Source organism: Oncorhynchus nerka, linkage group LG26 (genome assembly GCF_034236695.1).
Source record: "Oncorhynchus nerka isolate Pitt River linkage group LG26, Oner_Uvic_2.0, whole genome shotgun sequence".
NCBI classification, from domain to species: domain Eukaryota; kingdom Metazoa; phylum Chordata; class Actinopteri; order Salmoniformes; family Salmonidae; genus Oncorhynchus; species Oncorhynchus nerka.
In genome coordinates this window covers 4,254,430-4,280,272 of record NC_088421.1, presented here as the reverse complement: position 1 = coordinate 4,280,272, position 25,843 = coordinate 4,254,430, and the positions used below count along the sequence as shown (strand labels likewise).

The 25,843-nt window shown below is 43.9% G+C and overlaps 2 protein-coding genes across 3 annotated transcripts in view; both read left to right on the top strand.

Moving 5' to 3' along the window:
• brsk1b (BR serine/threonine kinase 1b) overlaps positions 1–6,105 on the top strand; it is a 32,219-nt gene extending 26,114 nt beyond the window's left edge. The window contains 3 exon segments of the mRNA XM_065010004.1: positions 265–475; positions 884–973; positions 1,543–6,105. Coding sequence (XP_064866076.1) covers positions 265–475; positions 884–973; positions 1,543–1,751 — 510 coding nt within the window. The 3' untranslated portion in view covers positions 1,752–6,105.
• Positions 6,106–6,432: 327 nt separating this feature from the next.
• The window catches only part of cpt1a2b (carnitine palmitoyltransferase 1A2b), a 51,224-nt gene continuing 31,813 nt past the window's right edge, over positions 6,433–25,843 (top strand). Inside the window, exons 1-8 of one of the 2 annotated variants that reach the window (XM_029635403.2) lie at positions 6,433–6,579; positions 12,272–12,414; positions 15,630–15,769; positions 18,264–18,435; positions 19,721–19,822; positions 22,781–22,918; positions 23,102–23,179; positions 25,165–25,272. In XM_029635403.2, coding sequence (XP_029491263.1) covers positions 12,274–12,414; positions 15,630–15,769; positions 18,264–18,435; positions 19,721–19,822; positions 22,781–22,918; positions 23,102–23,179; positions 25,165–25,272 — 879 coding nt within the window. In that variant the 5' untranslated portion in view covers positions 6,433–6,579; positions 12,272–12,273. Of the gene's footprint in view, positions 6,580–12,271; positions 12,415–15,629; positions 15,770–18,260; positions 18,436–19,720; positions 19,823–22,780; positions 22,919–23,101; positions 23,180–25,164; positions 25,273–25,843 lie in introns of both variants that reach the window. The other variant, XM_029635402.2, reaches the window with a different exon arrangement.

Below are 25,843 nucleotides of genomic sequence, written 5' to 3'. Positions count from 1 at the left end.
GGCATGGGAAACATGTGTTAACATTGCCAAAGCAAGTGAGGTAGATAATATATAAAGTGATATATATCTCTCTAACTCCTTCTCTTTAACTCTGTACCTTCCCCTACTTTCAGTGAAAGGCCTGCACAGCCATGATACAAAGATACACCAACCACCTCCATAAAACATGAACACATAAACAATAGATGGAAAGTCCTGTAAACTGTGTAAAGCGGTTTCCACCTCTTGTTTCCAATGCTGTGTTGTTGCATTGCATCTGTTCAGATCCCGTCTCTGAGTCACAGCGTCATCTCCCAGACCAGCTTCAGAGCCGAGTATAAGTCCTCTGGTGGCCCCTCCGTCTTCCAGAAGCCTGTTAAGTTCCAGGTGGACATCGCCTTCTCTGAAGGAGAGAGGGAGAGAGAGAGGGAGCGTGCCGAGAGGGAAGGAAAGAGGGAAACTGGCATCTACAGCGTGACGTTCACTCTCATATCAGGTAGTGGTTCCCAGACTTGTTTGTGTTACAGTAAGACTTTTTTTTTAAAGCGTTCTTGCTACCCACTTAAGGCAAATTGCCACTTAGTTATGCATTGATGTCAATGGGAGTAGGATTTTCAAGTGAAAATGTGATTTAAGTGGAAGTTATGATTCGCTTGAAGTTACAGTTTAATTTAGACTATGAGACCTTTATTTGCAAAAATGTGTAGTCGGTGTTTGGTAACCAATGTTTGGCATGATTTTGTCCTATATTTTATCCTGTAATATATCCCTGACATATACCACAAAACTGTCAGGAGACAGTTAAACAGAACTCATTATACATGTAGGTAATTAATCTTAAAGTCATCCCCATATTGATGCGGGGCAGTGTATACCTTGACCGAGTATATGTCTGACTCCTTAGGTCCAAGTCGCAGGTTCAAGAGAGTGGTGGAAACGATTCAAGCCCAGCTACTTAGTACTCATGATCAGCCATCTGTGCAGGCACTGGCTGGTTGGTCCCCTCACACACACACACACACACACACAGACACACACACACACAGACACACACACACACACACACACACACACACACACACAGACACACACACACAGACACACACACACACAGACACACACACGCACTCACACACACACACACACACAGACATACACACACACACACACACAGACATACACACAGAGACATACACACACAGACACACACACACAGACATACACACACAGACACACACACAGACACACAGACACACACACAGACACACACAGACATACACACAGACACACACACAGACATACACACAGAGACATACACACACAGACACACACACACAGACATACAGACACACACACACACAGACACACACACGCACTCACACACACACACAGACATACACACACACACACACAGACATACACACAGAGACATACACACACAGACACACACACACAGACATACAGACACACACACACACAGACACACGCACACACACACACACACTATTTATTTATATATGTCTTCATCAAACTCATGTTTTTTTAAACTCTTTTTCTCCCCAGATGAGAAGAATGGGCAGCTGACCTCGCGTCCGCCCGGCACCCCGACCCGGCAAAACTCCCGACGTTCGGAAGGAGGCGGGGACCGGGGCGAGAAGTGTGAGCGTGGTGACGCAGGGATAGGGGGCAGCGGGAGCGTGCTTCAGAGGAAGGGCTCGGGCAAAGACAAGACCAGACTCCTTTCCTCCAACGGGACACAGTCTCAGCCCTGAGGAAACATTGTGGAAACAGACATCAACAGAACAAGATAGGGCAGACCGTTAGAGAGGGATGACATTAGAGAACAACACAGACAAAACCCCCTCAGACTACCACTACCGCCATCACCACTACCACCGTCACATCTACCGAACCACCTGACCCAGCAATCATCATCACAAACCACTGCTTCAACCTGAAACGGGCCCGGCGAGATAGTTGGCCACCAAGATAGAAGAAAGAAAAGAGAGGACGAGGGGAAAACGCAGTGTCACTCATGGACTTGCTTCAGAAGAGAAGCCAAGATCAGAAACATGTCTAAGTGTACATTTGAAGTACAACACATCATGCAACTGTCAACAACAATATGGAGCCAGTAAAATAATCAGAAAGACTTATATGGGGAAAGGCAGGCTCCGAATGGTTAAAGGATAAATAGATTTTTTTTTAAGTTATCCGGTCTACAACCAATAAGATGAAAACCTTTGTAGAATTTCAGAAATAATATCACGAATTATAACAGTGTTTCCCAGTTGGTGCGGATCCACTTTTAAGTTTGACCTAACATCCTTTTTTGGGGGGGGGGGGGGGGGTCAGTGAGAGTGAAATATTACGGGTCAAGTCAATTTAGTGGCGGTCGGGGAAACGGACAGGTTGGGTCCTTTCACCGGATTCTCAGTGACGATAAGTTACGAGAACAGAACAGAAACCTGGTACAGAAACATGGTACAGAAACATGGAACAGAAACCTGGTACAGAAACATGGTACAGAAACATGGTACAGAAACATGGTAGAATTGAAGGTAAGGGTGAGGAAGACTGCATCAAAATCAGAGTGACGCGTCCGATTGCATCTTTGCATCCAAGTCGCTCCAAAGACGTCAATACAGCCATTTGAACAAAATAAAGACAAATACCCGTTTGTCTCCATAACGAAACACCACAATTGTACGATTCCTAAAATACAATTGAAACAAACTTATGAAAACCATCTTGCCTTGAAGTGAGGATTCAGAAAATGGAAAATCTCTACGGATATCACCCAAGTTGAAGAAAAAGAACGGACAAGGCATGGAAGAATGTCTCAACGACCCCCCCCCCCCCTCCCACTACGACTGACATCTGGAACACAGAGAGACTTCAAACAGATGAGTGAACGACATAATTGGAATCGTTCGAGTAATTCGAATACTGTGAATGGAACCCTCAGCAGGTCCTCAGAATGAGGTGCTCAGATGAAGATGTTGTGGTTCACAGGAAGTTACCGTCATCAGTTGTGTTCATTCCGAGAGGACTGGACCCAGCCCTCCACATCCATTATTGTCTTCGACAGAAAACAACCAACCCTCCCTCCCTTACGTTCCCAGTATGGCCGACATGGGGCACTGAATGATGCGGCTTTTGAAAAGGCCCTAGACACCTAGACGGATTTGTTCTGTTAAGAGAGCAGAAAGAGGGAGGGAGGGAGGGGAGGAGGTGGAAAAGCTCATTTCAAGAAACAAAAAGAGAGACTTTGTCTTAAGGATGACAGAGAGAAAGACATTGAAACTGCTGCACACTCATTCCCAGGAGAGGAAAGAAACACACCACACACAAAAAGAATGAAATCCATTTCGTTTTTTGTTTCCTTTTTTCCTTTTATGTGATTTGAGCGCAAATGAGTTTGATGTTTGCCACCAACAAAATGGAGGGTAACGCTAACCAAGTGAATGTCAAAAACGAGAAACACTATTGTAAAAGTATTTTATTTCATTTGTCATAGATTTATTTAATATTTATTTATGTATTTAATTGTTGAGTTATATATTGTAAAGTGGAAAGGGAAAGAATAGAGGGGAAAGTTCTGTTGGAATATTGGAACAGCATTGAAACGGACAAAAATGGCTGCTTGCAGTTGAAACCAGATTGAACCGTTGTTGCCAGAGCAGGACAGAAAACAACCTCTTGTCCAATCATTCCTCAATGTTTTAGAAACCAATGCTGCAAAAATCCTTCCAGATCCTTTTTGATGTTGTGTCTTTATTGTTGATTTGACTTTGTTTGGTAATAATGAAGATCATTTCCAGTTTTAAAGCAACAAAACAAAGCAAAAACAAAACACATTTTAAGAAATGAGCCAAGGATAGATGTGATGCTTTGGGAATTTCTGGGATGGCAAAAAAAGAAAAATGAAAATCTTCCATGAAGTAAATAAAAAATGATTGCATATAGACACTTGAAAAAGCAGAGGAGAGCAGGAAAGGGTGGGGGTAGTAATCTCCAATTCCTTCTCTCTCACATTCTGCTAGAATGTTGTTACTTAAGAGTACAAAGATATGGACACGCCACATAAAAACACTGACTGAGGGCCCAACCCCACGTGCAGAACACAAACAGTATTCGCACACACACACGGAGAGAAAAAAAGAGAATAAAAAAAACAACAATTAAAAACTGGGCCTTAACATTGGAACGCACTGTCCTAAAAGACACCAAACACGTAGTGGTTTCCCCCTACCATCCATTCGCCCTTGGCCACTGCCCCCCACTTCCTTCATCACGACCCCCCACGTACCCCTTCCCCTTGCACAGAGCACCAAAAAGAAAGCGCAGGTTTCGTTCTAGTCCCTCGTCATCAGTCGACGCCTTGTTGTCTCATGCCACCGCCACTAAGCCCCTATTATCAGTCTCACTCTGCCTCACGTGACCCGCTGTGACCACGACACAGTAACTGAGACTCACCGCGGCACGGCACACCACGTCCCCATCAGCCATCATCACACTTCATATCAGTCCCGAGTCAACACGCTGCTACCATAGCACACAACTCCTCGTACAGCAAACAGGGGCGGTTCTGTAGCTAGGAGACGTAGAACAGTTGGTGATTGTAACTCTTTACTTAGCGTACTCTCTGTCTATTACGGCTGTACTGGATACTTCCCTGGTGTGAAATGGCCATTTTACCATGAAATACGAAAAGAGTGGGTCTTCCTCTATTTCCTGACCTGGGGCTCGTCTTGCTCCCCTTCCAACACAGCAAAGAACACGATTATGGCTTGTTGACTTTTCGTAGCTCACCTCTCATTGTAGCTCACACCCTTCACTCAAGGCCTTTTGGCAGGAATCATGTACCCATTTTCCCAATATCGTGCCGACTCGAACCGTACTGTGCTGTCTTGGATATTTTCCTTTCACATTGTCCTTTCCAGCATGGCGGATGTGTAACCATGCTGTCCGAGCTAGTCTCCAATGAAATGCTGCATGACACTACTGGAAAGCAATGTAGGGGGTGATGACTGAATGTTTATTTTATTTTTACTGCATTAATATAGGTGGCATATGAATCCAGCACCGTCCTGCACAGAATAGTTGTTGTAAGAGTTTGCATAGCCAGGAATGAGTTTTGGCGCCTTAAGATGATTGCGTACGGAGGGAGGTACATGCCTGTTATATTTGCTCGACCTGTCCGTTTGTGTGTCCTGTTCCGAGCCCTCATCCTACTCCCCGCCACATTCTAATGCTAGGTCAGGGGTCATGTGAATGGGAGCGAGATGTGACACAAGACGACCCCACAGTCTTTCATTCTCCATTACACTGTGCTTTAAACCAGAGGGGGGTAGTGGGAGACAGCGTTACCCCTACCTTTTGTATAGGTGGGGTAGGCCTCTCCCTGCCTATTTCTGTTGCTCCACGTCTAAAAGAGTTTGGCTTCTATTGGTTTCAATTGGCGTTGTCGAGGCCAAAGGGCCTGGACGTTGCTGTTAGTGAGAGCATTGACGCCCCGACTAGGGGAATCTAGGGGGGAAACTGTCTGGAGATACAACTAGAGCGAAACCCTTCTTAGACATTATGTGTAAATAACCGTTCAAAGTAAATGATGGGATGGGGGGGAGAAGTTTGACCCCCATTGCGGGTGAATCTTACAACGAAAGGCCCCCTCTCTCTCCAACCAACTCAACCCCCTCCTTGCCCCCTTCCTACACCCTCATTATCTCTTTGTATCTCTTCTTGAATACCCCCCCCAATCCTCTTATCCAGATGAAAATACCTCAACCCCAGCCCATCCTTATATAATCACACCCCTCCCCATGTGTCTGTCCATTGTATACAGTATGAAACCATGTCTCAATTCTTTATTCACCCTGTACTCACAATATGATTATTGTTGTCATCATTATTGATCATTCCAAGATTGTAAAACTATTATTCCCCCCCCCACTTCATACACAGTAGAACAAAACAATTCTTAAAAATTCAAAACAGAAATTTGGGGGAAAAACAACATGATGAGGAGGATTAAATAAGAAATGTCTGTATTATATAAAAAATGAAAGTGCACTATTATGATTATTATTATTGCCTGTGATAAATAAAGAACAATAAACTACATCAGAAGTTAAGAAACTGCCTCAATTCCTACTCTTCTATTAATTAGGATTACTGACCATAAATTGTGCTCAACATCTGCATTTTCTTTAGCAAAAATAGTATTTAAAAAAAAAATATATATATATATATATATTGCCAAATGTAGACTACACTGTGTAGCGACACGACAGATCCCGGGTCTGTTTTTTGGATGTGTAATATTGATTGATAATTTACTGTATTGACTCTATTGGTAAATGCGCTCGGAAAGGGTGTTCACCGCGTCCCATGTGACACACAAAAAAAGAGGCGGGGTTGTGAGAGTGATGTCATCCATGTATGTGGCTCTCTGGCGCCGCTGCCCACCTACTCCAGTCTGTTTTCACTGAGAGTGAAAGGAGTGGTTGGATGTAACAACAACAAAAAGAAGAGATTCGGTGTTTGAATAACTCCTTTGGGGTGCTTTTACGGCAAGATATTTCAAGACTAATACAGGTATTTCTATTACATTATTGTCTACTCGTTGTGGTTTTCCTTGGGCGTGGTTTTCAGTGCACTACTGCTAGTTAGTGTGTTGACTTTTGTGTGTAGCGAGCGATGGATGTGCGATATTGAATGAACCCACCATTCGTTCGAAGGGACGCGGAACCAGGGTTGGGGAGTAACGGATTACATGTAAGGGATTACACAAAAGGGTAACTGTAATCTGTTACCAGCAAAACTATTGTAATCGGATTACATATACTTTTGAAAAACTAGATGATTACTTCGGGGATTACTTTTCATTTCAGAAAGGATGTTGCGAAAAAGAATATTTGACACTTCTGTTTTCTCAATGATATTGAAATCAGCATTGAAAAAAGGTTTACATTTGGACCAGGTTTACATTTGGGCCACAAATCAGAGACCATTATGATGACACACCAAATGTGTTTGATGGATCGCTGGAAAAGAGTAGGCGCCGCTGCCCACCTGTGTAGGCCAAACTATCCGCATCCAAAGATGATCCAACTTGAATAAACACTTGGAGGCGGCAGTCTACGATGACAGCAGTCTTTTTAAATATTTGAACCTTTATTTTAACTAGGCAAGTCAGTTAAGAACAAATTCTAATTTACAATGACGGCCTACCGGAGAACAGTGGGTTAACTGCCTTGTTCAGGGGCAGAACGACAGTTTTTTTTACCTTGTCTGCTGGGGGATTCGATCCAGCAAAGCTTTAACCACTAGGCTACCTGCCGTCCCATTGTGAATCACAATGCCTCTCATTTAGCTATTTGTGCCTTTTAAACTGTTGCATATTATCAAGATATCAAAGTGTCACCATCAAAAAGGTAAACAATAGGCCAATAGCAAATGGCATTCATTTTTCACATGTAAATAGCACTTTTCAGTAGTGCATGCCATTCCATGAGGGCAGCATTTATTTTTCAACTTGAATCAATGAGCCATCAGTCCTCCATGAAAACAAAATCATAAACAACAGAGTAGGGCTGGCTAATAAGTCCTTCGTTTTGAGGTTATTCTCAGGTAAAACAATTTGGCTCATCTATACTTCAATATTCCCAAATCCTCCTCTTGAAGATCACGGCATGACTGGAATTCTGATAGACTTTTGTTTTTAATGTGAAGTTACCATTTAATCATATTATATGTAGTAGAAAGCAATTGGTTAGAAGAAGCCTACATAACCAACCCATAAAAACAAACTTTAACATTGATTTATCCTGCAATAGATGTCGTTCAATTGGTAACATACATGTGTGTCTTCTTCTAATGCCTCTTAAGGGGAAAGTAATCTAAAAGTAACTGAATGTAATCAGATTACATTACTGAGTTTGGGTCATCCAAAAGTTCCGTTACTGGTTACAACTTTGGACATGTAACTGTGACGGATTACATTTAGAAAGTAACCTGTCCAACCCCGGGTGGAACATAACAGTTTCTGACGAATATACGATACAGTAATTAAAAATATATATTTTATCCCAATGGAACAGTAGTCTACTTTGTCAGTGCATCATGAGTGTTGCATGTTTTTGGACCTCTAACAGCCAGGTGAAAGAATTTATAGAGTCGTTAGGTAAAAACATAACTTTTAATTGCTTTGTTATAGGCCTACTTTTGATTTGTCTAAGTGGACCTGTAATATAAGGCTCCTTAAGTAAAAATACTTTAAAGTACTAAAGTGTTTTTTTTGTGTACCTGTACTTTACTTTACTATTTATATTTTTGAATACTTTTACTCTTACTCTACATTACTGGAGAAAATCATGTACTTTTTATTTCATACATTTTCTCTGACTCCCAAAAACACTCGTTACATGTTGAGTGTTTAGCAGGACAGGAAAACGGTCAAATTCACGCACTTATCAAGAGAACATCCCTGATCATCCCTACTGCCTCTGATCTGGCGGACTCACTAAACACATGCTTTGTTTGTATATTATGTCTGTACCCCTGGCTATCTGTATATAAAAAAAAAAGCTTATATATTTTACATTCATGCCATCTGATTTGCTTAATATAAGGAATTTGAAATGATTTATACTTTTACTTTTGATAGTATAAGTATATTTTAACAATTACACTTTTGATACATAAGTATATTTAAAACCAAATACTTTTAGACTTTTACTCAAGTAGCATTTTACTGGGTGACTTTTACATTTACTTGAGTCATTTTCTATTAAGGCATCTTTACTTTTACTCAAGTTTGACAATTGGGTGTTTTTTTCCACCACTGTTTGCAACAAGTTTTTTTGTTTGTTGGCTAAGACATATGATAATTCCCTAGTTTGTAGGAATGTTGCATACGATTAGACTATTGGCTACAAGTAGGCTAGGGCCTAAGTAGACCTGTAGTTTTCCTGTAGAAACGTCATAACGTAACCGAGATGTCTTTGCTGATAGACCTACGCACAATTCATGTCACTGCAATCAGATATAGGTGGAGAAAGTAGACCTATCCGTTATATTCTGTATAATACAGATCTACACACACAGACAGTTAATTAGTTAATTGATTTCATTTATTATCAATTAACATGTGGTGCACGCACATTCAGTTGTTTATACCGCATGTTCCCGCTGTTTTGGAGTCGGCGCTTTGTGAATTCGTTAACATTGCGTAATTGTACCATCGCGTTCACGTGCAAGTGAACTCCCAGAGCGAGTTATTTCCTTTCTCCCAATGATCACGCCAAACCTGCTTCACCACATACTATTTCATTTCCAAGACGCCCATTTGCAGGTTACTGAGTGCAAAGGTTATTTGTCAACTTGAAACTTGTTTCACCACCTTGCTAGGAACGTAGCCTACTCAATAGTTGTATTTCCGTAGTTTCACTCAGTGCTGTTTACCATGTAAAGCTTTTAAGACCCCACCTAGAGAGCTATAGCTGGAGGGCTATACACACCGTATTGAACCAGTGTTCTCTGAAACTATCCCCAGTGACTTTGCGAATGTAGACTAATAACCCAGTAACTCATCTGGATTGTTTGCACGCTGTAGAAATCAATGTTTGAACCTGTTCAGGATTTGTGGATGCAGGGCAGGCATGTAGTCTCACTTGCAGAGAGGAGAGGGAGTCTTTCACTTGAGGAGAGGAGCGGGAGGCATGGCAGCTGCCTTACCCTGAGCATGGAAGACTCTTACTCTGAACAACAATCCTCTCCTTCATTGTCACAATACCTCAATTGTTATTATTCTCTGTATGTGTGTGTCACTTGCACATTCTTTGTGTATTTCTGACTGTGTGCACACCTCTACATTGTGTGTGTGTGTGTGTGTGTGTGCGCGTGCGTGCGTGCATGGATTCTTTGTAATTTACTGTGTCACGTAGTTTAAACACCCACTCGTTCAATCTCTTTCAATCCCCCTATCTCTCTCGCTCTTGCTCTTCTTACTTCCTCTCTCTCTCTCTCTTTCCTCTCGATCTTCTTACTTCCTCGCTCTCTCTCTCTTTCTCTCGCTCTTCTTACTGTCCCTTTCTCTCTGGTTGTGAGAGAGACATATGGGAAGAGAAAGAGAGAGATGCAAACCCCATCAGAGTGAAGGGAGAAATATGCATTGCTCATTCCAACACATATTCTCTCTCTCGCTCTCTGAGCTACTCTAGCAAGTGACTTTGCAAGCTAGCTCAGTGCTGCCCTCTCTCATTGAGTTGCCCAAGTTGAAGGCCAACTGGGTACTGGAGGCTGGTCAACCATCACATCCTGGGCCAATGTTGTGTGTGTCAGTGTGTACATGGCAGGGGTGTATTTTGTTCAGTGTGTACATGGCAGGGGTGTGTGTGTCAGTGTGTAGCTATTACAACTGGAATCGGTTCAGTCACGTTGGTATGATGTGAACCGTCACACAACAGTGGCAAGCTGTACCAGTGAACTTTACCCCTTGTTGTGTGTGTGTGTGTGTGACCCCACACATCTGTGCATCTTTTTTTCACGGCAGTATCGGCTACACTTATAGCGTTGACGTTTGGAAATGATCCAGTTCAACCATGTGAGGAATGACCGAGACTAGAACTGAACCGACAGGTAGTCATGTAGACCTAATGTACCCAGGTTCTTTATGTAGATCTGAAAGTATTGGATAATAGACTAATACTGAACAGCGGAACATTGCCGTTCACCAAAACTTGATTCAATCAGTGAGCACTTGATTGAACACGCCAATGTTTTTTCTTTCTCTTCGATAAAGGCGGTGACAATACCAGCATCGCAACATTCTTTAGACGGCAAAAATGTAAATCACGGAGCTGACCGAACCCTTTTGGGCCTTTAAAAACCCGCTGCCTGTAAAATAGTGTGCTATAAGCTTGGAAAAATAAATACATGCGACTCTGGATGACAACATAATGATGTTTGTTTCCAACATCAGGGCTGTTTTCCTAATGAAGTTACATCCGCCTCGTGTTTTGTGTCCTAACAAGTATCGAGATGCTTGGTATCGTCCCGAACCCTATTGGATAGATGCTAATATTACGGTTGAAATGTCACAGACCGATTGTCTCATCATCTGTGAATTGTTATTGTCAGGGGGACTCAATTGACGTCGCCCCATTGTTTCCTATGTGAGGTCTCAGTGGCGCGTTTGGACGTCGGAAAGTGTCGTTTTAGCATGTCACCATCTTGCGTCGTGGAGGAGTTTTTGGAAATGTTGCACCTGCAGTTTGAGCTACTCCAGGAAGTGACTTTGCAGGCTAGCTCAGTGCTGCCCTCTCTCATTGAGTAGCCCAAGTTGAAGGGTACTGCAGGCTGCAAATAAACATTATAACTTCTTCTGTATGTAGAAGCAAGTATTGGTACACTGATTGCGTTATGACATTTTTTAAAATAAAAAATAAAAAATAAAAAAATTAATCCATGAAAATTGACCACTATGACTGTCATACTCCCATTGACTATAATGGGGAATCCTGCTTTCTGAATACATTGTCTGCAGTACCCCGGTCCGGCCTGGAACTTGAAGATGTAGACCAGGGCTCTCCTACCCTGTTCCTAGAGAGCTACCTTCCTGTAGGTTTTCAATCCAACCCCAGTTGTAATTAAACTGATTCAGCTTATCCACCAGCTAATTATTAGAATCAGGTGTGCTAAATTAGTGTTGGAGGGAAAACCTGGAGGACAGTAGATCTCCAGGAACAGGGTTGGAATGAAAACCTAGAGGACAGTAGATCTAAAAGGAACAGGGTTGGAGTGGAAAACCTAGAGGACAGTAGATCTAAAAGGAACAGGGTTGGAGTGAAAACCTAGAGGACAGTAGATCTAAAAGGAACAGGGTTGGAGTGGAAAACCTAGAGGACAGTAGATCTCCGGGAACAGGGTTGGAGTGAAAACCTAAAGGACAGTAGATCTCCGGGAACAGGGTTGGAGTGGAAAACCTAGAGGACAGTAGATCTCCGGGAACAGGGTTGGAGTGAAACCTAGAGGACAGTAGATCTCCGGGAACAGGGTTGGAGTGAAAACCTAGAGGACAGTAGATCTCCGGGAACAGGGTTGGAGTGAAAACCTAGAGGACAGTAGATCTCCGGGAACAGGGTTGGAGAGCCCTGAGGTAGACCATCGGTACAATATTTTATGCAACTGTATGGTCCTGTTTCTATAGTTGATGGTGCTGTAGTTGTAACTGTAACTTTTCCTGTTTAATAGATGATTGTATGTGACTCTGGTCCTGTTTCCGTAGCGATGGCAGAGGCCCACCAGGCAGTGGCGTTCCAGTTCACCATCACCCCCGAGGGGATCGACCTGCGCCTTTCCTACCAGGCCCTGTCCCAGATCTACCTCTCTGGCCTGCGCTCCTGGAAGAAGAGGATCAGCCGCATGAGGGTAAAGAAGGACCGGGGGTGTGTGTGTGTGTGTGTGTGTGTGTGTGTGAGATAACAAAATGGTGCAGAGGCAACTTTGCAGTATTTTCTTAGTGTGTGTTACTTCTTACAATATTTGCTCAGAACGTACCTTGTGTTATTACACACAGCCACTTGACAACAGGAGTATAGCCTGCCTGGCTGGCATGGAAATGAACCACGGGAAACACATCCTCCATTTGCTATTTACGTGCATAGATGACATGTATTTTCCCACCCTGTACCTGTGCAGAGACAGGTGCATGATAATGGTTCACTCATTCAAGGGTTTTTCTTTATTTTTACTCTGTTCTACATTGTAGAATAATAGTGAAGACGTCAAAACTATGAAATAACACGCATGGAATCATGGAATAACCAAAAAAGTGTTGAACAAATCAAAATATATTTTCTATTTGAGATTCTTCACAATAGCCACACTTGGCATTCTCTCAACCAGCTTCATGAGGTAGTCACCTGGAATGTGTTTAAATTATCAGGTGTGCCTTGTTAAAAGTTCATTTGTGGAATTTCTTTCCTTAATGCATTTGAGCCAATCGGTTGTGTTGTGACAAGGTCGGGGTGGTATACAGAAGATAGCCCTACTTGGTAAAAGACCAAGTCCACATTATGGCAAGAACTACTCAAATAAGCAAAGAGAAACGACAGTCCATCATTACTTTAAGACATGAAAATCAGTCAATCCGGAAAATTTAAAGAGTGCAGTCACAAAAACCATCAAGCGCTATGATGAAACTGGCCCTCATGAGGACCGCCACAGGAAATGAAGACCCTGTTACCTCTGCTGCAGAGGATAAATTCATTAGAGTTAACTGCACCTCCGATTGCAGCCCAAATAAATGTAAAACAGAGTTCAAGGAACAGACATCTCAACGTCATCTGTTCAGAGGAGACTGCATGAATCAGGCCTTCATGGTCAAATTGCTGCAAAGAAACCACTACTAATGGACACCAATAAGAAGAAGAGACTTGCTTGGGCCAAGAAACGCGAGCAATGGACATTAGACCGGTGGATATCTGTTCTTTGGTCTGATGAGTCCAAATTTGAGATATTGTTTTTGTCTTTGTGAAATGCAGAGTAAGTGAACGGATGATCTCCGCATGTGTCGTTCCCACCGTGAAGCATGGAGGAGGTGTGATGGTGCTTTTCTGGTGACACTGTCTGTGATTTATTTAGAATTCAAGGCACACTTAACCAGCATGGCTACCACAACATTCTGCAGCGATACACTATCCCATCTGCTTTGTTCTTAGTGGGACTATCATTTGTTTTTCAACAGGACAATGACCCAACACACCTCCAGGTGGGGTAAGGGATATTGACCAAGGAGAGTGATGTAGTATTGCATCAGATGACCTGGCCTCCACAATCACCAACCTCAACCCAATTGAGATGGTTTGGGATGAGTTGGACCGCAGATTGAAGGAAAAGCAGCCAACAAGTGCTCAGCATATGTGGGAAGTCCTTCAAGACTGTTAGAAAAGCATTCCACGTTAAGCTGGTTGAGAGAATGCCAAGAGTGTGCAAAGCTGTCATCAAGGCAAAGAGTGGTTACTTTGAATTTATTTTTATTTGTTTAACACTTTTTTGGCTACAACATGATTCCATATGCGTTATTTCATAGTTTTGATTTCTTCACTATTATTCTACAATGTAGAAAATAGTAAAAATAAAGAAAAAGCCTTGAATGAGTAGGTGTTCAAAACATTTGACACTGGTACTGTATACATATACTGTATATAGGACAACATGAGTGCGTGTGTGTCTATGTATGAGAGAATGTATGCATGTGTGTGTTCATGTTCTGTGAAATGCAATATGTAGGTGCTACAGAGCCTGATGCAGAGGGAAACGAGCTGGACTTTGATGTATAAATATGTCAACAAATACCTTTTTGTTAGTACATTACTTATAGTATTTTGCTCTGCTCACTGTACAGCTGTGCTGATAAGTGTTTTTTTTTGTGAAGTTGTGTCGCATGGCTTTTTTTTAATGCAATTGTCACTTCCCTCATGTTGTCTATCTTGTAGTGCTCAACTTTTTTAGGTAACTTTAATGTCCTCTGCTGCAAAATGAATTGCCTCAATCATTACATACAGACAAAATCCCATTTAAATCAACAGATATCAAAGGATATTTACAAGCAAAGGCGGCTCAATAATGGCTAGGCCTTCTTGTACGTCAAAAGTATTGAACTCGTGTTCACTCCGACACGCCTCCCAACCTGGTTGCTATGGTGCCCCTGTGCATGCTCAGGCATTGTCATGAGCAGTTGACTTGAAGCGTAGCCACGCCCCATTCTTCAAGTTTTTGTCTGTCAACTCCAATGTTGGATTGTTTCCTTTTTTTCCTGTGCAACAGTTCCTCTTCAGACTCCTGCCTCAGGCATGTTTAAGAGTTTGAATTGGGTAATGTTGAGATGAAGGGTTCAGTATGTGCCGGGTCTTCCTCTAAAACCAGTCCTTTACATTTCTATACAGTACCGGTCAAAAGTTTGGTCACAAACTACTCATTCCAGGGTTTCTTTGTTTTTGCTATATTCTACATTGTAGAATAATAGTGAAGGCATCAAAACGATAAAATAACACACACGGAATCATATAGTGACCACAAAAAAAAAAGAAGTGTTAAACAAATCAAGATATATTTGAGATTCTTTCAAGTAGCCACCCTTTGCCTTGAGGACAGCTTTACACACATTTGGAATTCTCTCTTCACCTGGAATGCTTTTCCAACGGTCTTGCAGGATTTCCCACATATGTTGAGCACTTGTTGGCTGCTTTTCCTGCACTCTGCGGTCCGCCTCATCCCAAACCATCTTTATTGGGTTGAGGTCGGGTGATTGTGGAGGCCAGGTCATCTGATGCAGCTCACAATGTAGAAAATAGTAAAAAATAAAGAAAAACCCTTGAATGTGTGTGTGTGTGTGTGTGTACGTACAGTATATACATATGAATATACATTATATCACCTTCACTTTCATCGTTATGCATATTTACTACTTTCTTTACTATTCCTCAGGTAACCATATCCAATTCATCCTATATACTGACACTGTTTTTCTACTGGTCTTTAAGTATCCAGTACACTGACCTCTCTATTTTCTACCAGTCCTACCATTTCATATTCTATGTACAGTATATTCACACTGTGGTCTTCTTCTTCTGTGGTGACAGAACAGGGTGATCAAAGGGGTGTACCCTGCCAGCCCTTCCTCCTGGCTGTTTGTTGTCATAGCCATCCTGGCCACCATGTACATGCGCTCTGACCCCTCCATGGGCCTCATTGCCAAAATCCAGGAGCACCTGCCCGTCAGGTAACTAGCTATATTACTCACTAACTCTCCCTGTGCGGAAACTACATCAGACACTGTCCTAGGGAGGAAGAGTAGAACCACCCAGTTTATAATGAATGTTATACTACACATGACCTATGCCCTTATTAAAGCTACATCCTGGGCTTGGTTGGCTATAGTTATGGCTGACTCACTTTACCATTTACAGTGGGGCAAAAAATTATTTAGTCAGCCACCAATTGTGCAAGTTCTCCCACTTAAAAAGATGAGAGAGGCCTGTAATTTTCATCATAGGTACACTTCAATTATGACAGACAAAATGAGAAAAAAAATCCAGAAAATCACATTGTAGGATTTTTAATGAATTTATTTGCAAATTATGGTGGAAAATAAGTATTTGGTCACCTACAAACAAGCAAGATCTATGGCTCTCACAGACCTGTAACTTCTTTAAGAGGCTCCTCTGTCCTCCACTCGTTACCTGTATTAATGGCACCTGTTTGAACTTGTCATCAGTATAAAAGACACCTGTCCACAACCTCAAACAGTCACACTCCAAACTCCACTAGGGCCAAGACCAAAGAGCTGTCAAAGGACACCAGAAACAAAGACCTGCACCAGGCTGGGAAGACTGAATCTGCAATAGGTAAGCAGCTTGGTTTGAAGAAATCAACTGTGGGAGCAATTATTAGGAAATGGAAGACATACAAGACCACTGATCATCTCCCTCGATCTGGGGCTCCACGCAAGATCTCACCCCGTGGGGTCAAAATGATCACAAGAACGGTGAGCAAAATTCCCAGAACCACACAGGGGGACCTAGTGAATGACCTGCAGCTGGGACCAAAGTAACAAAGACTACCATCAGTAACACACTACGCCGCCATGGACTCAAATCCTGCAGTGCCAGACGTGTCCCCCTGCTTAAGCCAGTACATGTCCAGGCCCGTCTGAAGTTTTCTAGAGAGCATTTGGATGATCCAGAAGAAGATTGGGAGAATGTCAGATGAAACCAAAATATAACTTTTTGATAAAAACTCAACTCGTCGTGTTTGGAGGACAAAGAATGCTGAGTTGCATCCAAAGAACACCATACCTACTGTGAAGCATGGGGTGGAAACATCATGCTTTGCGGCTGTTTTTCTGCAAAGGGACCAGGACGACTGATCCGTGTAAAGGAAAGAATGAATGGGGCCATGTATCGTGAGATTTTGAGTGAAAACCTCCTTCCATCAGCAAGGGCATTGAAGATGAAACGTGGCTGGGTCTTTCAGCATGACAATGATCCCAAACACACCACCCGGGCAACGAAGGAGTGGCTTCGTAAGAAGCATTTCAAGGTCCTGGATTGGCTTAGCCAGTCTCCAGATCTCAACACCATAGACAATCTTTGGAGGCAGTTGAAAGTCCATGTTGCCAGCAACAGCCCCAAAACATCACTGCTCTAGAGGAGATCTGCATGGAGGAATTGGCCAAAATACCAGCAACAGTGTGTGAAAACCTTGTGAAGACTTACAGAAAACGTTTGACCTCTGTCATTGCCAACAAAGGGTATATAACAAAGTATTGAGATAAACTTTTGTTATTGACCAAATACTTATTTTCCACCATAATTTGCAAATAAATTCATTAAAAATCCTACAATGTGATTTTCTGGATTTTTTTTCTCATTTTGTCTGTCATAGTTGAAGTGTACCTATGATGAAAATTACAGGCCTCTCTCATCTTTTTAAGTGGGAGAACTTGCACAATTGGTGGCTGACTAAATACTTTTTTGCCCCACTGTATGTAAACTCACGTTCCTGCGCCCTCCTCCCATGATAACATTCATTGTGTGTGTGTGTGTGTTTGTTATTTTTTTCCCCTGTTCCTGCCCATTTAATAACAGGAAAAATGAAAAATATCCTTTCTATTTTATTCAGCTAAGTTAAATTATATTCTTCTTACTATAAAAACATATGATATAAAATAATGGCACGGGACTTATACGCACATCTTGTCTGATTATAATGAACACTTCTACAGCTCTACATGGAGCACAGCCAGATAACATACAGTAGGCCAGATCATATTCTGTTCTTCGGAAATACATTTTCTTCATATCATAATATTTCTATAGACTTGACAAAAATAAAATCATGGATTTATTGTGACGTTGTGTATTCAATGAATGAATTAGATCTAGGTGTTCGAGGCCCGCATCAGTGGCTTGTAACGGAGGCCTGGAGATGCAAAACGTGGTTTATATTAATGAAACAGTCAATTACCGTGAGACTGGCCATCTCTTTCATGACAATGGGTAGGACTTGTTCTTTAAACTCATGCCAGTACAGGGCTGTAATCTTCTACGTTTGACCAACAGAGGTCCCCCCTGTTAACTTGTTTTTCTTTTATCCAGTGATGTTTTCTTGGAGTCTCTCGCAGACCTCCAGCCGCACTGACAACCAGTCTACTACTATAATGCATTCATTGTTGGTATTCTCTCTCTCCTCTCTCCTCTCTCACCCACCAGTAGTCTTTCTCTGAGTGTCCAGGGCCAGACCATGCTGTCAGTGCTGGTGTTCAGTACCCTGCTGTGGCTGTCGCTCATCCTGACCCTGAGGTTCTGTCTCAAGCTGCTGCTCTCCTACCACCGCTGGATGTTCGAGCAGCACGGACACATCTCCACCACCACCAAAGTCTGGGTGGTATGCATGCTAACACCAGAGACGGTGGAGACCTTTTAATGAGGAAACTTCTCACTCTAGCATTTTGTTCTTTTTTTCTCCCCCTGTAGTAGTGTGTATATATAGATGGATGGAATAGTGGGGATATTGTAATCGCTGGTCGTGGTATTTGTTGTGGCAATGGTACACGCGGTGGCCAAAGCATGAACAGGAGAGGTAGCTGCAGTTGTACCACAGACGGGAACAATGTGACAAATGTTTTCACATTATATAAATATATAAATGTGAAGCATCCGCTTGGCGTTTCCAGTCGCCTGCCAAATATGGTGGTGAGTGGATTATATTAATAGTCGATTACCGTGAGACTGGCAGTCTCTCTCATGACAATAACTGGCTGACAATGGGTAGGGCCTGTTCTTAAAACTCATGCCAGTACAGGGCTGTGATCTTCTACGTTTTGACCAATAGAGGTCCCCCCTGTTACTTGTTTTTCTTTTATCCAGTGATGTTTTCTTGGAGTCTCTCGCAGACCTGCAGCCGCACTGACAACCAGTCTACTACTATAATGTATTCATTTCATGTATTCTCTCTCTCTCTCGCTCAATGAGGAAACTTTTGGCTGACATTCTGCACATTTTTCTCATCGATGAAACATTTGATGCCAGTGCAGTTTTCTGTTCTCAAAAGTAAAATCTGTTATGAACAGAGCTGACTTAAGTTTTGAAGACTTTACCCTTTGCCAAAGTGTTTAACAGTTGTGTTGTTTAGGAGTGCAACGGCAAATTGAGTTATTGCACACGCGCACTTCACAGAGGAGGTGTTCCCTAACAGAAACATGCAGACGCATGCTAGAAAACGCCAATAGGATCTCGCTAGCTCGTGCTTGGCTCTACCCTCCTCCTTGCTTGTTCTGCCCACTATGACTCATTTGTTCCCATTGGAAACGACAGGCTGTGGTCTATCTTGGTTTAGTAATAAAACAAATATTTGTTTGTACTGTGGTTGTAGTTTTAGTAGATTCATTGATGTTCTCTCTCTCTCGTTCTCTCTCGTTCTCTCTCTCTCTCTCTCTCTCTCTCTCTCTCTCTCTCTCTCTCTCTCATATCTCTCTCTCTCTCTCTCTCTCATATCGCTCTCTCTCTCTCTCTCTCTCTCTCATATCGCTCTCTCTCTCTCTCTCTCTCATATATCTCTCTCTCTCATATATCTCTCTCTCTCTCTCTCTCTCTCTCATATCTCTCTCTCTCTCTCTCATATCTCTCTCTCTCTCTCTCATATATCTCTCTCTCTCTCTCATATATCTCAGACCCTGGTGCGTCTGCTATCTGGCAGGAAGCCTCTCCTGTACAGCTATCAGACCTCTCTTCCTTGCCTGCCCGTCCCGCCCATAAAAGACACACTGGAGAGGGTGAGTGTGCACAGATCCAGGAATCCGCTTCCCCCAAACGCATAGCCAACCTAAGAGTGCCCAGTTCACCCTAGTGGCGGAGATATAGTGGTTTCAGGAAGTATTCACACCCCTTGAATTTTTCCAAATTTTGTTGTGTTACAGCCTGAATTGAAAATGTATTCAATTTATATTTTGTGTCACTGATCTACACACAATACCCCATAATGTCAAAATGGATTTAAAAAAAAGCTTAATTAAAAATGAAAAGCTGAAATGTCTAGAGTCAATACGTATTAAACCAATCAGATGTATCAATCAAATGTATTTATAAAGTCCATTTTACATCAGCCGATGTCACAAAGTGCTGTACAGAGACCCAGCCTAAAACCCCAAACAACAAGCAATGCAGATGTAGAAGCACGGTGGCTAGGAAAAACTCCCTAGAAAGGCAGGAACCAACCAGGCTCTGAGGGGTGGCCAGTCCTCTTCTGGCTGTCCGGGTTGAGATTATAACAGAACACGGCCAAGATGTTCAAACATTCATAGATGACCAGCAGGGTCAAATAATAATAATAATCACTGTGGTTGTAGAGGGTGAAACAGGTCAGCACCTCAGGAGTAAATGTCAGTTGGCTTTTCATAGCCGAGCATTCAGAGTTAGAGACAGCAGGTGCGGTAGAGAGAGTTGAAAACAGCAGGTCCGTGACAAGGTAGCACGTCCAGTGAACAGGTCAGGGTTCCATAGCCGCAGGCAGAACAGTTAAAACAGGAGCGGCAGCACGACCAGGTGGTCTGGGGACAGCAAGGAGGCATCAGGCCAGGTAGTCCTGAGGCATGGTCCTAGGGCTCAGGTCCTCCGGGAGGGGAGGGAGAGAATTAAGAGGGAGCATACTTATATGCACACAAGACACCCGATAAGACAGGATAAATATTTCAGATATAACAGACTGACCCTAGCCCCCCGACACATAAACTATTGCAGCATAAATACTGGAGGCTGAGACAGGAGTGGTCGGGAGACACTGTGGCCCCGTCTGACGATACCTCCGGACAGGGCCAACCAGGCAAGATATAACCCAACCCACTTTGCCAAAGCACAGCCCCCACACAACTAGAGGGATATCTTCAACCACCAACTTACTACCCTGAGGCTGAGTATAGCCCACAAAGATCTCCCCACAGCACGAACCCGAGGATGCGCTAAACCCGGACAGGAAGATCACATCAATGACTCAAGTGACGCACCCCTCCTAGGGGCAGGATGGAAGAGCACCAGTAAGCCAGTGACTCAGCCCCCGTAATAGGGTTAGAGGCAGAGAATCCTTTTGGAGAGAGGGGAACCGGCCAGGCAGAGACAGCAAGGGTGGTTCATCGCTCCAGTGCCTTTCCATTCACCTTCACACCCCTGGGCCAGACTACACTCAATCATAGGACCTACTGAAGAGATGAGTCTTCAATAAAGACTTAAAGGCTGAGACTGAGTCTGCGTCTCTCACATGGATAGGCAGACCATTCCATAAAAATGTAGCTCTATAGGAGAAAGCCCTGCCTCCAGCTGTTTGCTTAGAAATTCTAGAGACATTAAGGAGGCCTGCGTCTTGTGACTGTAGGGTACGTGTAGGTATGTACGGCAGGACCAAATAGGAGAGAGAGGTTGGAGCAAGCCCATGTAATGCTTTGTAGGTTAGCAGTAAAACCTTGAAATCAGCCCTAGCCTTAACAGGAAGCCAGTGTATGGAGGCTAGCACTGGAGTAATATGATCAAACCCCTTTGTTATGGCAAGCCTAAATAAGTACAGGAGTAACAATGTGCTTAACAAGTCACATAATAAGTTGCATGGACTCAATAAGTGCAATCATAGTGGTTAACAGGATTCTTATCCCTTTGAACATGTTGAAGTTATCAATTACGCTTCGGATGGTTTATCAATATACCCAGTCGCTACAAAGATACAGGCACCTTTCCTAACTCCGTTTGCTGGAGCGAAAGGAAACTGCTTGGGGATTTCACCATGCGGCCATCGGTAACTTTAAAAACAGTTACTCCGTTTAATGGCTGTGACAGGAGACAACTGAGGACGGATCAACAACGTTGCAGTTACGTCAAAATACTAACCTAAGTGACCATGTAAAAAGAAGGCAGCCTGTGCACAATAAAAAAAAAATATTCCAAATCATCCATCCTGTTTGCAATAAGGCACTAATGTAATACTGCAAAGAAATGTACTTTTTATCGAATACAAAGCATTATGTTTGGGGCAAATCCAACGCAACACATGCACCGCCATTTCTCGCATAATTCATTTGACAGAGACACAAAGATGTCGCCGTGTCGAACGAACCAATTGTGTCAGCGTTGTATCCAATTTTTTTGTGAAACCTGTTTCTATCACAGCTGTCGGGGCTTTTTGTTTTTAATACGGTGTGACTTTACTCACATAACTGTGGATGGATATGTGGTTACTGGGAGACATTCACCTTTTCAGCAGGAAAATAACCTAAAACTCGAGGCCACACTGGAGTTGCTTACCAAGACGACATTGAATGTTCCTGCCGTTGAATGGCGTAGTTACAGTTTTGACTTAAATCTGCTTGAAAATGGCTGTCTAGCGATGATCAACGACCAACCTGACAGAGTTTTAAGAATTGAAATGGCTGGTTGTCACCTGAAAACTGACAACGATTGAACATCCATTTTTATCTTGGCCATTTGAAATAGGATGGACTGAATCAGAGTGGAATGGGTGCAACATTCATACCTGGGGCGTATTCACTAGTTATCAAACAGAGGCTAACAGAATGAAACTAGGACCTAGCTGAATTTTTCCAATAGGAACTCTTGTTTTTGTTGCAAACCAAATTGAAGCTCGGAGTCAATGGTTTCCGTTGCAGAATGTTTTGCTAAGGTGTACAACTAATGAAGACACCACAGTACACTGTTTGATCCGAGGTGTATGGTGGGTCTCTCTCACTTAGTACCTGGAGTCGGTGCGTCCGTTGCTGAGTGGCCCGGGGTTCCAGCGGATGACTGTGTTGGCGGCTCAGTTTGAGAACAGTCTGGGGAACAGGTTGCAGCGCTATCTCAAGCTCAAAGCTCTGTGGGCTACCAACTATGTGAGTAGACTCACAGCTGCACACATACTGTTTGTTCACACACACAAACACATCCACAGTTCGCTCACTCACTTAGGCTCATAGCTGTTGTAGTGTAAGGATTTCACTTCTAATCTCTCTCTCTCTCTCTCTCTCTCTCTCTCTCTGTGTCTCTGTCTCTCTCTCTCTCTGTCTGTCTGTCAGGTGAGTGACTGGTGGGAGGAGTACATCTACCTACGAGGACGAGGTCCCATCATGGTCAACAGCAACTACTATGGCATGGTACAGCTCTTCCCACGATACTCTATAGATATACACTGGGATTACAAAACATTAAGAACACCTGCTCTTTCTGTGACATAGACTGACCAGGTGAATCCAGGTGAAAGGGTAGGCAGGGTAGCCTAGTGGTTAGAGCGTTGGACTAGTAACCGGAAGGTTGAAAGTTCAAATCCCTGAGCTGACAAGGTACAAATCTGTCGATCTGCCACTGAACAGGTAGTTAAACCACTGTTCCTAGGCCGTCATTGAAAATAAGAATTTGTTCTTAACTGACTTGCCTAGTTAAATAAAGGTAAAAAAGAAGCTATGATCCATTATTGATGTCATTATTAAATCCACTTCAATATGTGTAGATGAAGGGCAGGAGACAGGTCCTCCGGGTTAGGGGAGGGTTTGGCTGGCCGGGATGTCCTTGTCCCATCGCGCACTAGCGACTCCTTGTGGCGGGCCGGGCGCATGCATGCTGACTTCGGTGGTCAGTTGTATGGTGTTTCCACCGACATGTTGGTGCGGCTGGCTTCTGAGCGAGCATAAGCCAGCCGAAGCAGTGCGGCTTGGCAGGGTCGTGTTTCGGAGGACACAGGGCTCTCGACCTTCGCCTCTCCCGAGTCAGTACGGGAGTTGTAGCGATGGGACAAGACTGTAACTACCAATTGGATATCACAAAATTGGGAAGAAAAAAGGGCTAAAAATATATATATATTTTTTTTAAGCCTTGAGACAAGTGAGATGTATATGTGTGCCATTCGGAGGGTGAATGGGCAAGACAAAAAATGGAAAGTGCCTTTGAACGAGGCATGGTAGTAGGTGCCAACACGGCTGGGTTTTTCACACAAAGCAGTTTCCCGTGTGTATCAAGTATGGTCCACCATCCAAAGGGCATCCATCCAACTTGACACAACTGTGGGAAGCATTGGAGTCAACATGGGCCAGCATCCTTTTTGGAAATTGAGGCTGTTCTGAAGCCAAAATGGGGGGGGTTGAGGGTGCATAACTCGATATTAAGAAGGTGCTCCTAATGTTTGGGATACTCTGTGTAAACTTTAAATGCACTGTTATACTGTCTATGTGATACTCTTCATCTCTCTCTCTCCCGCAACATATACCCCCCTCCTTCCCGTCTTCATGCCTTCAGTTCTCATACCTTCAGTTCTCCAACCGTCCAAAAGCCTAGAGTGCCCTCTCCCTCACCTGCCCCCTCTCTATTTGCTTATTGTGACATTCCAGAGACAGGGCTGGGGCAGGAATTCCTCAACTTCCGGAAATACTGGAAATGTTGCCCCCAGAAACCTGCTGTAGTGCCACATGTCCTTACCTTTGTCTGTCTGTCTCTTCTGTGTCTGTCTCCCTCCCGCTGACTCTCCCTCCCGCCGGCTCTCCCTCCCGCCGGCTCTCCCTCCCGCCGGCTCTCCCTCCCGCCGGCTCTCCCTCCCGCCGACTCTCCCTCCAGCCGTCTCTCCCTCCCGCCTCTCCCTCCCGCCGACTCTCCCTCCCGCCGGCTCTCCCTCCCGCCTCCCGCCGCTCTCCCTCCCGCCGGCTCTCCTCCCGCCTCCCCGGCTCTCCCTCCCGCCGGCTCTCCCTCCCGCCGACTCTCCCTCCCGCCGACTCTCCCTCCCGCCGACTCTCCCTCCAGCCGTCTCTCCCTCCCGCCGACTCTCCCTCCCGCCGACTCTCCCTCCCGCCGACTCTCCCTCCCGCCGGCTCTCCCTCCCGCCTCCCGCCGGCTCTCCCTCCCGCCGGCTCTCCCTCCGCCTCCCGCCGGCTCTCCCTCCCGCCGACTCTCCCTCCCGCCGACTCTCCCTCCAGCCGTCTCTCCCTCCCGCCGACTCTCCCTCCCGCCGACTCTCCCTCCCGCCGGCTCTCCCTCCCGCCGGCTCTCCCTCCCGCTGACTCGTCTGTCCATGTCTGTCTCTGTCTCACACTCCCTTTTCTATTTTATTTTTGTCTCTCTCTCACCTCCATCTCTGACCCCTCTTCTCCACTAGGACTTTCTGTATGTGACTCCCACTCCCATCCAGGCAGCGAGGGCCGGCAACACCATCACCGCTCTGCTGCTCTACCGACGCAAGGTCAACAGTGAGCAGCTAACGCCTGTGAGTCCTGCTACCAGTACTAGTACACATGTACAGTGGGTATAGAAGGTCACCACCCCCTTTCAAAATGTTCACCTTTTGTTGCCTTAGCCTGAAATGAAAGCACATCAAATGTTACTTTTTACGGCTTTATTTAACCCACAATATCCAAGTGAGGGGAGGGGGAGAAATTAATCTGAAAATGTATTAAAAGTAAAATTGTAAAATGCCCTATTTGGATAAGTGAACACCCCCAAACTTTCTGAGGTTTAACCAACCAACTTCCAGATCACAAATCAAGCTAATTGGCCTACATCTGTGATTTAATTGTAGTGACTTTGATTAGTTCCGAATTAAACCAGTTGTTCATAGAGGACTCCACTTTAGTAGTGCACCTGGGCGGAAAAGGTACTTTCAAAAGATCTACGAGATAAAGTTATGGAAAGTCAGGGGATGGATATATTTTTTTTAAAAGAGCATTGTAGATTCCGAGGCCAAGTGGCAAAAGGTGCTGTGGTCAGATAAGACCAAAAATTGAACTTTTTGGCCTGAATGCAAAACGATATGTCTGGCGAAAACCCAATACATATTT